Genomic DNA, 13,702 nt, shown 5'->3' on the forward strand with positions numbered 1-13,702 from the left:
GCCCTGCAGAGGCCGTGGACGTCAACAGCATCCTTGCTGGGAGGGGGCCGTCACGGGCACTCAGATGTGGCAGTGGTCAGTGTTTAAGAATCCTAGAGCAGTCAGCACTCCTGAACTGGGAAGAAAGTGTCCCCTTCATTCAGGCAGCAGGATCAGCATCAAAGGAAAGTAAACACCAGGAGAGATTTCTGACATTAATTAAGAGACCACGAAGGACCTTCACAGGCCCCAAGTCCTCATGTAAAATCCTAGAGTGTCTGCATAAAATCAGTAACTCCAACTGAACAACTGTAATCCAACAACAGTCACTTCTCTAATAAACGTCAGTGGGAATAAGTACAAATCGAAGAAACCTATGTATTGTTTCCTGAATTGAAATCAGATGCCTACTGATTCCAAATAGAAAAGCCATGATGGAACAAATACAGGGTCTTTTCTTAACGATAAGGGCATGTCATTAACTCAGACTGGCCGTCTTGTTCCTGAGTAGAGCACACTCAGGCCCAGCCCAGGAAGTCAGCAAGTCCCCCGCAGCCCCAGGGAGGCAGCTCACTGTTTTGTGTGTTATATTATGAGCTGCTTCACTTGTTTCAAGGCTCATCCTGAAACGCACACAGTGCACAGCAGATCCTCCACTCTGGCTGGGATGGCAGAGGAATGAGCCCTGGGGCTCCCGGGGACACGCACACCTCAGTGCTCACAGCGCCTGTGCTCCCAGAGGCTGCGGCGCCTGGTTTGTGTTCTGTCCCCAACGAAGCACAGACCAGCTCTTCACACCCTTCCCAGCAAGAGAGAGACCCTCAGGTCTTAACATCAGCGTTCTGCTGGGTGTGTGTGCGTGTGTCTGTAGCGCACACCCTTGTGCACGTGTGAGGGCATGTGGGCAGCACCTACCTTCGCGGGCGGTGTGCTCGGGCGCTCGCTGCGCCAGGTTCCGCAGCGCCTTGGCGGACAGCTCCCTGATGGTCCTGGGGGCGGGGCAGACAACACTGTTAGTCCTGCAGGCTGAGGAGTCTGGCTTTCACTCAGAACAGTGTGCGGGAGCTGTCTCCTGGCCACTTAGCCAAACACTATGAGAAAAGATACAAATAAACTAGCAAATAAGAACCTCTGTTCCTAAATGAGGGAGACAGCCTTCACCAAGAGGCGGCACTACATGCAAGCCTGCCATCTGCGTGGCGCTGGATGGCCACGTGGGTCTAACCTCCTGCACCCCGAGGGACACAGCGGACAGCAGTACCGGGAGTCTGGGCAACACCACTGGGAAGATCACAGGCGGAACGAGGGAAGTTCCAGTGGCTCAAGCTAATACACAGGAGGTGCACATCACATCAGTGCAAACATCTCCAATCAAGGCACAGTTGGTACGTTCTCAGCACACAACAGGACGACCCCAAGACTGGGTAAAAAGCCAAGCCTGCCAGGGGCCGGACAGGCTCTGATCAGAGGGCCACTTGTGAGACGGATGCCCGCCTCCATGCACGCCCCCCAGCCCCATCCCAGCAGTGATCTTCCCAATTAGTGCACTTTGAAGATAAGCTTTCTGTATTTAAAAATAATATTATTTATCATCTAAATGTCAGACCTCATTTATAAAACTCTTAGGAAAAAAGCATAAGGGGAAAGCTTCATGACATTATATTTGGCAATGTTTTTCTTGCCAAATCTAAACTTTTTTAGATCTTTTTCTAAAATGTTTTCCAACACCAAAAGCAGAGGCAAAGGAAAAACTATATACACTGACAACAGGTCAACTGATTATAGATAAACCGGACTGTGTTCAAATCTAAAACTTCCGAGTATCAAAGGATACAATCAACAGAGAGAAAAGGCAACTCACAGAATGGGAGAAAATACTTGCAAATCATGTATCCGATAAGGGACTAACATCCAGAATATATAAAGAACTCTTAAACCCAACAACAACGAAAACGAAGTAACCCATAAAGATCAACACGTTAGAAAAAAGAAGAAGGTAACAAGTACTGGTGAGGATTTGCACAAACTGAAATCCTTGTGCATTGGTATTGGGAACGTTAAATGGTACAACCATTACGAAAAACTATGGATCCCACTTCTGGGTATATACCCCCAAAACAGAGAGCAGGGTCTCAAAGAGATATTTATACATCCATATTCATAGCAGCATTACTCACAACAGCTGAAATGTGGAAGCAACCCAAGGATGATGGATAAAGAAAATGTGGCAAGTATACAGAATGGACTCCTGCTTGGTCTTATAAAGGAAGGAGATTTTGACACAGGCTACAGCATGGATGAACCCTGAAGGATGTTATGTGGAGTGAAATCTGCTGGGCACCAAAGGACAAATCCTGCAGGCTTCCACATGAGATTCCTACAAGATTCATATCCACAGAGACAAACAGGGTTGCCACAGGGAGGGGAGTCAGTGATTAATGGGTATGGAGTTTCAGTTCTGCAAAGATGAAAAGGTTCTGGAGACTGGTTGCACAGAAAGGGGAATGTACTTAACTGAACACGAAAAGTGATTAAGACATTAAGATAAATATTATGTGCATATTACCAAAGTCAAAATTTTTTAATTATGTTTATCTTGATACATACATTATTTGCGGTATGGCCAAGTATCAGAAAATGTTTATTTTTTTTTTAACTGAAGCACAGTTGACTTACAATGTTGTGTTTATTTCTGCTGTATAGCAAAGTGACTCGGTTATACGTATGTATTCTTTTTCATATTCTTTTCCATCATGGTTTATCAGGATATTAAATATAGTTTCCTGTGCTACACAGTAAGACATTGCTGTTTATCAAAAAATGTTTAAAAAGAAACCCAAAACACTGGACAATACCTTTCAAAAGTATATACTATTAGAAGTATAACAGGATACCTACACTAGTGAAGAATTCTGCAAGGCTCCCCATTTTCCAATAGCCATGTATTCACAGGAAATTGAAGAGACCCCGTTTATCAACTTTTAGCTCATATCTCTTTATGGATATAATCTAGGCCAAAAACAGAGAAAGGCAGAAGTATCTCCGCCTCTGAAGAATCATTTAAAAATTAGGCATAATCTTGTTCCATGAATCCTACCATTTGAAAAAAGTCTGAGCAGGTATTACCATGAGGACCTTCAGATCTGACTGCAGTTATCCTTCCATTCATGAATCCTGGAAATTTCAGGTTTTTAGAGCTTATACTAAAAAGAATACTTCCACAAAGAATGTTTTAAATAAAATTAACAATTTAAAAAATGAGGAAAAAACAGAAACCACATAGTAAAATGACAAGTGTAAATTAAATGACACGGATAACCACATCAGATGTGAAAAGTCTAAAGCCCTCAAATAAAAGGCACTGGTCGCCAGGCTCAATGTAAAGGAAGGACCGTCTGCCGTCCCCCTACAGACAGACAGGGGTGCGAGGTGACGGGGGCTGTGACAGGCCTCTTTTTGTAAGGCCCAAGCTTAGAATGGTTTTCATATCTTTAAAGGATTTTATAAAGACCAAAAAACAATAAAATACATGGGACAATGACCCAAAATATTACTCTCTGGCCCTTACAAGAAAAAGCTTGGCAACCCTTAAGCTATAATCATATCAAATTACACTTTAAGATAAGAAATCTAACATGAAACAAAAAGAGACAATACATTTGGAAGATACCAAAAAAGTTAGAAATGTATATGCACCTAACCAGAGAGTCTCACCCAAAATACACGAAGGAAAAAAGACAGAATTGAAAAAAGAAATAAACATTTCAACAACAGCTGGAGATTTCAATGGCTAAAAAGTTTAGTTTAACACCATGGGTGACATAGTTGCAATTTTGGTTTTATATGTCCTACTGACCACAAGCAACAGCCACTATAAGCTGGGATTCCAGATGTAGAACCTGGAGAAGCTCCTTACACACACAGGCGTCTGTGTCCCTCAGACCTCGGCCTGAGTGCCGGCAGCTACACAGAGCTTTCCAAGAGAAAATAAGCTGTTTTCCCAGAGGTGCTGACAGCAGCGCTGATAACCCGCTCTGGGTCATACAATGGCCCTCCCCATTGGACGGACACGTTTAACTGCTGGGAAATGCGAAGACACCTTGAAACTGCCCCGTAATCAGGAAAAAGCAAAGGCCTGCCTGGCTCCAGGAAGGATGGAGGAGACGGCTAAGTGGCCAAATGGAGCAGATGTGAGGTGGGAGGCCGTGGCCATAGAGGGGTGAGTGGATCTCACAGCCCAAGTTCCCTGCCCTCATGACATGGGAATGTTTACACACCCAGCACATGTCACTGAAGTCTCCAGAAGTAAAGCTGGAGGTAGACCATTAACCAACACATCAGGTGTGAAGAGTGGAGCTTACATTACTTCTCAAGTGTTAACTTCAAAAATACGAAATCTATAATCAAAAAACATATCAAAGGCTTACGAGCTCAATTTAATCTCTCCCTTGGGAAATAATATGAATTCTTATTTGACAGATAAATTACTTCGGCAAACACAAAAACACAAAACCTACCCGTCCCAGTGGCCGACCTTCATGGTGACCAGGTGCTCTATCATGGGTTGCGTGTACTCAGGAAAGCCGGCAATAAACATGCTGGAAAAAACAATGTGCAGAGATGGTGAGAATGTGCAGGAAGAGGCACTCACACACTGCTTCTGCGAACATGAGGCGATAGATATAACCACTTTCAAAAACTGTTTGGCAGTTTCCTATAAATCTTTTAACTTTCCTATAAATCCCCTTTTAAGTATTTATCTAAAAGAAATGAAGATATAAATCCACAAAAAGACTTCTAAATACATAAAGACTTCAAGCAGCTTCATTCATCAGAGCCCCAAAGAGAAAACGCCCTAAATGTCTGTCTATAACAGGACTAACACACAGACGGCAACAGTGGCAGACTCAAGACAGCTCAGCAATAAAGAGGAACGAGCTACACACACGCGCACAGGAAGTGTGACTCTCTGAAACCACTGTGCTGAGAGAAGCCAGGTCCAAGAATCTGTTCTTTCTGATTCCACTTGTGCGACATTCTACAAAAGGCATCAGTGAGCTACGGTGATGGGCAGAGCAGCACCTGGGGCCAAAGAGCTGAGCTCCTCACATGTCAGTGGCAGTGCTGGCCACCAAGTGTGCAGGCTGCCAGCGCTCCCTGAACTGTACACTTCATGTGAGGACAGCTGATGAAGTGTAATTATGCCTTAAAAATGAAAGTTCCATCTGAAAATACCATAGGAGAACTTCTAAAAATAGTTTCCAAGTGGGACACGCCTTTCTAATTATGACTCAAAACCCAGGAGCCAAAAAAAGAAGAAATTGGTACCTTCAAAATACTCAACCAAAGGAGAAAAATGCTGCCGGGAAAAACACACCATAAAACAAAAAAATATCTGCAACTGCTATCACAAACAAGAGACTTCTGTAACATGGAGTATTTCCAAATCAATAATATCATCACCTAGGAGAAAAATCACTCAAGTTTATAGAAAAGATACAGCTCAAACATTCAGTGTCATTCAATGGGAAACAGAAAGAAAAATTTGTCCAAAGTTTTTGGCAAACTGCCAAAATCAGGGTTTTATAGCTACCACTGGAAGGATCTAGAAGCACCCAGAAACTGCTGGGGACAGCATCTTGGCACAGCCTCTGGAGACAGCAAGTGGCACTGCCCAGGAAACTGAAAACGAATATCCGTTGGTTCAGCAGTTCCACTTCTACTAATTCACTCAGATATAACTACACAGGTGAGAATATACACAAGAATATTCACTCCACATCGTTCATAACAGCAGAAGACAGAAGCCAATGGCCAGGAGGGGGAGACCTACAGGTCACACTCCACATAAAGATATGGAAGGCTCTCCAAGACGCAGGACGTCACAGGCAGCAAACGGCGTCCAGGCTCTGCTGTGACGGCACACGCGCAGAGCTGCTCCTTACTACTGACAGCCAACTTGATTACTACAGGCTGACCTCGTCTTATTGTACTCCACAGACACTGCATATTTTACAAATTGAAGATACATGGCAGCCCTGCATTGAACAAATCAGCACCATTTTCCAGCAGCATTTGCTCACTTTGTGTGTGACATTTTGGTAATCTTTGCAACATTTCAAACTTTTTTTTCAATATTATTATATGTGTTATGGTGATCTGTGAACAGTGATGGCTCATGTTACTATGACTTGCTGAAAGCTCAGATGATGGTTAGCAGTGTTTGGCAATAAAGCATTTTTAAATTAAAGCATGTACATTGTTTTTATAGACACCTAACTATTACCCCCTAACAGACTACAGATTTGTGTTAAGATACCTCTCATATGCAGTGGGAAACCAAAAAATTCATGTGACTCACTTTAACGCAATGCTTGCTTTCTTCAGCGGTCTGCCCGGAGCCCACAGTATCCCCGCGGCGTGCCTGTATCTGGCCAATCCTCCATGGGTGAGCACTTGAGTGGCTCCCACCTTGGGCACCGTGTGCCACTGCTCAGCATGGACAAAAGGAAGTCAATACGCCCACAGACATGAGCCAAAGCTCTCTACAAGACACAGGAACTGGGGGTCAACAAGGACCCCCAGGGTAGAACCAGGTGCCTCAGAGGAGAGGGGAGATGCCCTGGTTTTCCCTAAACAACTCCTGCACCTTCTGAATTTTATACCATGCACATGTATTACTTACTCAAAAAAACGCACCTTTATACTTAATGCCTCTAAAACACCAACTGCTTACACATACTGTCTGAACCGGCCACACCACCTACATGCCCCACTGTGGACTTGTCCATCAGCCATGTGTCACACCTGTCCATCACCCATGTGTTACACCTGTCCATCAGCCATGTGTCATCCAAATACAGTGGACGACACAGAAGGCCAAGATGGGGGAACGGGATTTTACCCAAACCCTGTGTGGGCACAGTGCGTGTACACAGGTGAACACGGGTGCCAGGTGGGCATGCCTGTGCTACAAGGCATGAGCTCTGGGAGAGTCAAGTCAGGGAAAAATCTGTGCTCCGGGCATGAGAGGAAGAAAAGCAGAGGCTTCTCCAGCAGCAAGCTGGATTGAGAGCCCCTCTAAAAATGAAGAAATCACTTAAGCGAGAGTCAGACGAACAAAACAGAAAAGTCAGGACAGTCAAAGCTGTCAGAAATGGAGTCAAGATGTGACTCCTGGTCCCACATAGCCTATGGGGCCCTGGCCCCACCCAACAAACAGACCCAACCCAGGCCAGCAACCTGGAGGTCCCAGAGAAGTGGGCAGAGAAACCAGCAGCCTCACAGGAAGAACCAGACAGGGGCTGGCCACCTGAATTCTAGTCTGAGCTCAGGCACTAACTAGCAGCTGACCTCGGAGAAGACGCGCTGCCGGAGCCACCAGCCCAGGCGGCACTCAGCACTTACAAGGACTCAGGCACGGAGGCCAAGTGCAAACTGCGAGGGGCATCCACCACAAGGCGAGGACCACAGGGAGGAGAGCCAGGGAGGGTGCGCGACCCACTGGGGGCCAGGAGGCAGGGCGGGGCTGTGACAAAGAGAAAGCATTCCGTCCTGCACTCAGACAAGTGACGGGTGGTCACGGAGGCTCTGCAAGTGTACAGGACAGTGAGAGCGGGGCTACGGTGACAACTGAGCTGACACGCAGAGGGAATTTTTGAGGGTTGTTAGGAAGGAAGGAGTGACAGAACTAGGTCACCAACTGGACATGAGGAACGAGAGAAGGAGAAGCAAAACTGAGCTGATGATGTGGACAGCACCATGTTCACTGAGTTAGGAAGTAAGATGGAAAGTTTACTCTGGGGCTTCCTTAGTTTGAAGCATTTACGGGACAGGAACATGCAAAACCACTAGAAAGCAAAATATGACAAAATCCATCTTTAGAAGGATGCACAGTGCTGTGGTGCCAGCGATATGTTAACGAAGTTTACAACTGCACGAAGACAAAACCAACAAACAGTGCTCACAACTGCTCGTTACGCTACAGCAGAAAATAGCTGGGCAGAGAGAAGCACCGCCCGGACGCGCGCATCCAAAGTCAAGAGCCTCAAACGGCCACCGGCTGGTGAGCAGGGGACAAGCCCGCGCAGGGGACTAGCACTGCAGCACTGAGGGGTGGTGACACACGGTGACAGGACCCACGCACCACGCGCCGGTCCTACACGCGCTAGAAAGGCCAACTCCAGCGACAGAAGGCAACTCAGAGGCCGTCAGGGCCTGGGTTTGAGGGAACTTTCTGGAGTGACAGAAACATTCCCCGTGTTGACTGCAGAGATGATTATGTACCTGCCAAAGCTCACTTTTTAAACTGGTGAATTTTACTGTATGCAAATCAGGAGGAGTGTCCACGTGCGTGCTCAGTATGGTCTGACTCTTTTAGACCCCACTGAATTCTAGGCTCCAGGCTTCTCTGCCCGTGGGATTTCCCAGGCAAAAACACTAGAATGCATCGCCATCTCCTACTCCAGGGATCTTTCAGACCCAGGGACTGAACCCGCCTCCCGTGTCTCCTGCACCAGCAGGCAGACTCTCAGCCACTGGAGGAGGGGCACCCGGAGACGGAGCCAGGTCTCTCGCCATCTGCGCTCTGGTGGCAGAGATCTGTGCCCGCCAACACTGCTCGGAATCTACTCGTTAAACACGAGCGATCTTCTGCGTGTCACCAGTACGTGACAAAGCTGAGTCAAAGGAGAGGCAAGACGGTGTCAGTCTCCCCACCTGATGGTCCTCGTCCGCAATTCTGCGTCAGATTCCCCCATCTCCAGGAGAACCATCCACACACCAGCCCATACATCCGCTCCAGATGTGCCATGAGCCCCTCATGTTTGGTGAAGCTGAACTCCAGACCTTCCCCGAAACCCAAGGCATTGTCTCCCTCACTGGTACCCCCAACACCCCAATTCTCCTGGTGACCCAACTCCTGCACCCTAGCTGTCTCCTGACCATGTCCCCCCACCTCAGGAGGGGCCCTGACCTTCCCCTGACTGTCCCCCACCTCAGGAGGGGCCCTGTCTCCTTGCTTCCAGTTACCAAAACGTAACTACAGTGATATGTTCAAAATGCAGATTTGACCATCAAACCTCATTCCCTGACCTGAGGACAACTCAAGGACCACTGTGGCTCAGAAGCCCCACCCCGCCAGGCCGGGCCCTGCTCTGTGGACTCTTTCCTGCAGGGCTGTCCCCCCAGCCCCACCAGGCTCCTCTGGCATAGGACCCTGGGTGTCAGCCCTGCGTTGGGGCAAGAGGAGAGCTTCCCCAAAGTGCCCCATGGTAATGGGGTGCAGCCACAGCCCCCTGGTCCATGACTGCTGGACCCATCTGCACAAACTGCCTCTTGTCCAGGCGAGTGTGCAGAACCCTCTGTAAAAAAAGACAGACCCCAAGCCAGCCCATCTATGAAAAGCAGACCAACTAAGAGACCTCAGCCACAAGAAAAGCATGCCAAGGCCAAATGTTGCAAGTTTTTAGCCAGGAAACTTGGTCAAAGGTGGGAGATTCTCCATGTATAATACATGTTCAAAGATTAACAATCAAAGAAAACAGAAGTAAAACAGGAAAGAACTGATAAGGCAAAGAAGGCCATTAAATGCTGAGGAAAGGTGGAAAGGATGCTAAAAATACAGAGTCTGTTTGGACAAAGATTGTTTCTGGGAAAGAGGCCAAATGCTACATCTTTTTTTTAAAAAAAATCTGTCCATGCAGGTTGTGGAGAAATGTAGTTTCTGCACGGTACGCACAGCAGGGGTGTTGGGGAATTTATACTTCAGACACATAACGGGTAACAATTTAAAAAGGCACTGGTGTGCTTCCTCTCCCAATTTAAGGCAAATAAGTCACTTCATGAAATCATGCCCATCCTGTACTAGTGTTGCAATGGGTTAATTAACTGGACTCCCTGCCCCACGACTTAGTACGCTTTGATGTGATTTCTGTAAAACTGCAGTTAGGGACGTTAAATATTTATTCCTTGACCTGATTGCTCAAATACCTCTGTTTTACTCATAAAGAAGCTAGAGATAACTTCCACTGGGGAAACACTGCTTCACTGAAACAATAAAGGAACAGTCACTTTCAGTCTGAGGGTTTATTCTGAGAAGCTCCCCAGCGGAGCAGTGGCCACACAGAAAGCAACACACGGTTTTGGCTCCTGGCTGTTCCCTGTAAAAGACCATGCTCTCAACGAAATAGTGGTTTAAGAGAAAAATCACCACCACAGCAGTGCTCCTCAAACCGTTAACACCTCTTTAAAAGGTGAGCACCCCCTTCTCCAGGCCACCCTCGATGTGCTACTGTCCTCCTTTGGATTCTTTCGTATTTTGTGAAGTTTTATGTAAACAGACTCATACACTAGGCACTCTGTCCCATCAATGAGAAAAAAACCTTTTAAAACAGTTTTCAATCTTTTCACACATAAATTTACTTTCAATGGATCTTCCAGGCTCAAGAGACCAAACGGTGGAAACTGATCTGTGATTCAAAGAAAACACTGTATTTTACGATGACTATTAAAACTTACCTTATAACCAGGAAACAGTTAGATCTGTTACCAACAGCAAAGTAGTCAGCTGTGGTCAAAATATCGATCCCATGAGGGAAAGTACCCTAACAAAAAAATGGGGGAAAAAAAAGAAACGAAAATTATTTCAATGAATAAAAAAGGCATTTTCAAAGTTTGATAACCATATGCACATGAGTTAGGCTTATAAACAAACTGAGAAGTGCCGGGGAACGCAGACTTGGTTACTAAACTGACAGCTAAAACTACACGCCTTTACCAAGCTCACCCAAGGACTTTCAAGTCAAGGACTACTGACTGCCTCTCCGAGGCTGGACACTGTGCTAAAATTATTTGAAGCACTTAAATAAAATTTTTTCCTAACAATACTAACATTTCAACTTTGAAATACTCTAAGAGCCGTTTCTCTAAACCACACACCACAGAAAGACATCAGATTTCAGCAGAACTCAAGTTCAGATTTCATTCCACCAGTTCCCCTCCAGCCAGAAGGACCCCAGAACCCCTGAGGGGGGCTGGCACCTGCCTGGGTTGTGAATCCTGGACAGGAGCCCACCCCCACAGCTGGTGGGAGAATGAGCAAGACAAAAACTGGGAGGTCACCTGCGGGGGCCCGATAGCTGACACCCAGGACCAGACTCTGAAACAAGCAGTTGGGGGGGTGTGGTCAGGGACACTGGCCACACCCAGCCACACGTTCCCAGCCTAGGCCCAGGCCCCACCCCAAAGTCTGCAAGTTATTACTGATACCACTCTCTGGTGACAATACTTGAAAATCTGAAAACATGACAATACGTTTTCTAAAAGGACATAAATGACAAACTTGCAACCCAGGAGCGAATGCTGTGCTGTCACTAACCATGAGGGTGTGGGGAGGCCTGGGTCCCTGGCACCCTTCCTCACTCTGAGCAAGCCCTAGGCAGAGGGACCCATAAACCGCTAACCTTCCACACTATCTTTTTGAGGGAGCCCCACACATGAAGAACTGAACTTGAAATCTGACTCTGAATTGTCAGTGGACCTTGGCAATTTTGTCACGGATACGACCTCAGGATCAGAGGTTTGGTTCTCAAGTGAACCTAAAAGTCAATCCATCTCCCTACACAGCTCAGTGCAGAAGAGGGCCCCCCAACACTGCAGGGGCAACCGCGCACCGGGCTGACTCCTGCTGGACCCCAGGCCGCCCACACCAGCTGAGGCCAAGTTAGATAGAGGCCCCTGTGGCTGCAGGAGGCGGCGGCGCCCTCTGCTCCACTGCGCAAGCCTGCCGCCTCCTGGCCAACACTGAGACGCCTCCCAACGCCCCAAGGTCTCCTCGGGCCAGCCACCCTCCAGAGGCTGCTAGCTGCCGAGTGACCAGCTTTCTTTCTTCTAAGTTTTCGGGGTTCCAGGCAGACAGGACTAAGTGACACTCAAGCACACTGGGTCTCAGTCACCTCACAGCAATGGAAGAAAGGCTGAGGCCTTACTAGGTTCCTTCCTCAGAAATGCACCCCCGAAGGATGCGGTGGCACCTCAGCAATCTCAGTTCAAGTTCAAGCTGCGTGATTTGGTTCCCTCTACCTTTGGCAATGACTATGGAATTCAAGTCTTCGATTGAAACCACCTTGGCATCAGTTTAGCTTTAACATTGCATTCAGAACTGGAGAGCTCACCTCAAGGCCCTAACCCCTCCACGTGCAGGGCCACAGTTCACAATACAGGCTACAGGACTCCCAGTTAACCCACCCTCCTCACTGCCCCTTGGCGGTTCTATGGCCTTCAATGGAAGGTGAGCAGGTCGGCTGCCTTCACAGACCTGGTCCAGCCTGAAGCCCCACTGATTCCTTTCCCGGCTCCACCCTAAGGGCTGGGGGACCCCTCCAACACCCGGGCCACATGGATGGAAGCACCTCTACATGCCCAGTACCCCAGGCTTCCAGGAGACCCTGCCACCGTGTACCAAACGCCATCCCTGTGGAAGCGGCAGCATCAGCCCTCTCACCCTGGTCCCTCCCTGTCAGCCCAGGAATGGCGAGTCAACCCAGAGGCCGTGGGCCCAGTGCTGCGAACACAGGCTCCGGTCCAAGAGCAAGGCTGACCGTGCCGTGAGAACCCCGACGGACTCGGGGTCACCCAAGGCAACAGTTCTGCACACACAGTTTCTCCCAGATGTCCAGGCAGGAGTCTCAGAATCCCGTATTCATCCAAGTCTTCCCTCTCAAGGACAACCACCTCTCCCACCTACCCCCTCTCCTGCCCTCCCACCTGCCAAGCAGCCATTCTGCGTGGACTCCCCTCAGTCCTGCAGTCTGAACTGTGCCCCTCAACACCCCAAGGCCCATCACTGCTTGTCCCCAGTATCCTCACACCTGCAACTCACTCACCTCCAGCCCAGACCCCTCTCCTGGAGCCCCTCTCAACAGAGCTCAGCTTGGTATCTCCCCTAAGAAGACCTCTCCCCCATTTGCCACACGTCCAAGGGTGGTCATTGTCACATACAGTATGAATGACTTGGGGATAAATGCCACACTCCCAGCCCAGGCTGACCGGCGGTAAGAGATTCAGCAGGATGCTGCGTCAGGAGGGGCCGTGGGGCGCTGGCGTGAGGAAGCTGGCTCCTTCCACAATGGGGATAGGCAGAGCTCATGTCTCTGCCCCTGCCCAGCCAGGCTCCTCTGCCCAAACCCCTTCTGCGCCCAGGGGCAACTGCTGACATCAGAAGGGTCTCAGCAATGCACGAGGCACGGATTTCTGACGTTTATGAAAATTACACATTCAAGTTTCCTGTAAAACAGCTACTAATTGTTTAAAACTTGTGTCAACACTCACCGAGTTATGAGTAAACCTGTGGCCAGAGTCCCCCTGTGAAGCACTCACTTATTTTAGGTCAAGTCTTTATCCATGTCGGTGGCTCTACTATTTTTACTTCTACATCTACAGGAAGTTTTAGGAATGAAGATATTTAAAAGTAACCATACCTGTCGTCCCACATTCTCCTGGAAAGCAGCCTAAGGAAGAGAAACGCAAACAGAGTGGTGAGTTAGGCGTGCACTCGCTGGCCAGTGGTGATGGACGCGCAGCAAAGCCGGCGCAAAACAAATGAGCCACGACTTTATTTTTTTAAAATAAAGGTCTCATTGTTGGCCACTCAGAGCCTCAGGGGTGGTTTTATCTTTCTCTTTTTACATCCTGGTGTGCTCTCAAACCACAGGCTAAGAATTCA

General features: G+C 48.0%; 1 protein-coding gene across 2 annotated transcripts in view; it reads right to left on the bottom strand.

The window, feature by feature from the left end:
• The window catches only part of TBCD (tubulin folding cofactor D), a 148,543-nt gene that overhangs the window by 36,690 nt on the left and 98,151 nt on the right, over window positions 1-13,702 (bottom strand). For both annotated transcript variants that reach the window (XM_070773833.1, XM_070773832.1), the window contains exons 16-19: window positions 13,458-13,487; window positions 10,498-10,583; window positions 4,497-4,577; window positions 895-968 (exon numbers count right to left, since the gene is read on the bottom strand). In XM_070773833.1, the coding sequence (XP_070629934.1) occupies window positions 895-968; window positions 4,497-4,577; window positions 10,498-10,583; window positions 13,458-13,487 (271 nt within the window). The remainder of the gene's footprint in view (window positions 1-894; window positions 969-4,496; window positions 4,578-10,497; window positions 10,584-13,457; window positions 13,488-13,702) is intronic.

The sequence above is a fragment of the Bos indicus genome, chromosome 19, assembly GCF_029378745.1.
Source record: "Bos indicus isolate NIAB-ARS_2022 breed Sahiwal x Tharparkar chromosome 19, NIAB-ARS_B.indTharparkar_mat_pri_1.0, whole genome shotgun sequence".
Classification (NCBI taxonomy): domain Eukaryota; kingdom Metazoa; phylum Chordata; class Mammalia; order Artiodactyla; family Bovidae; genus Bos; species Bos indicus.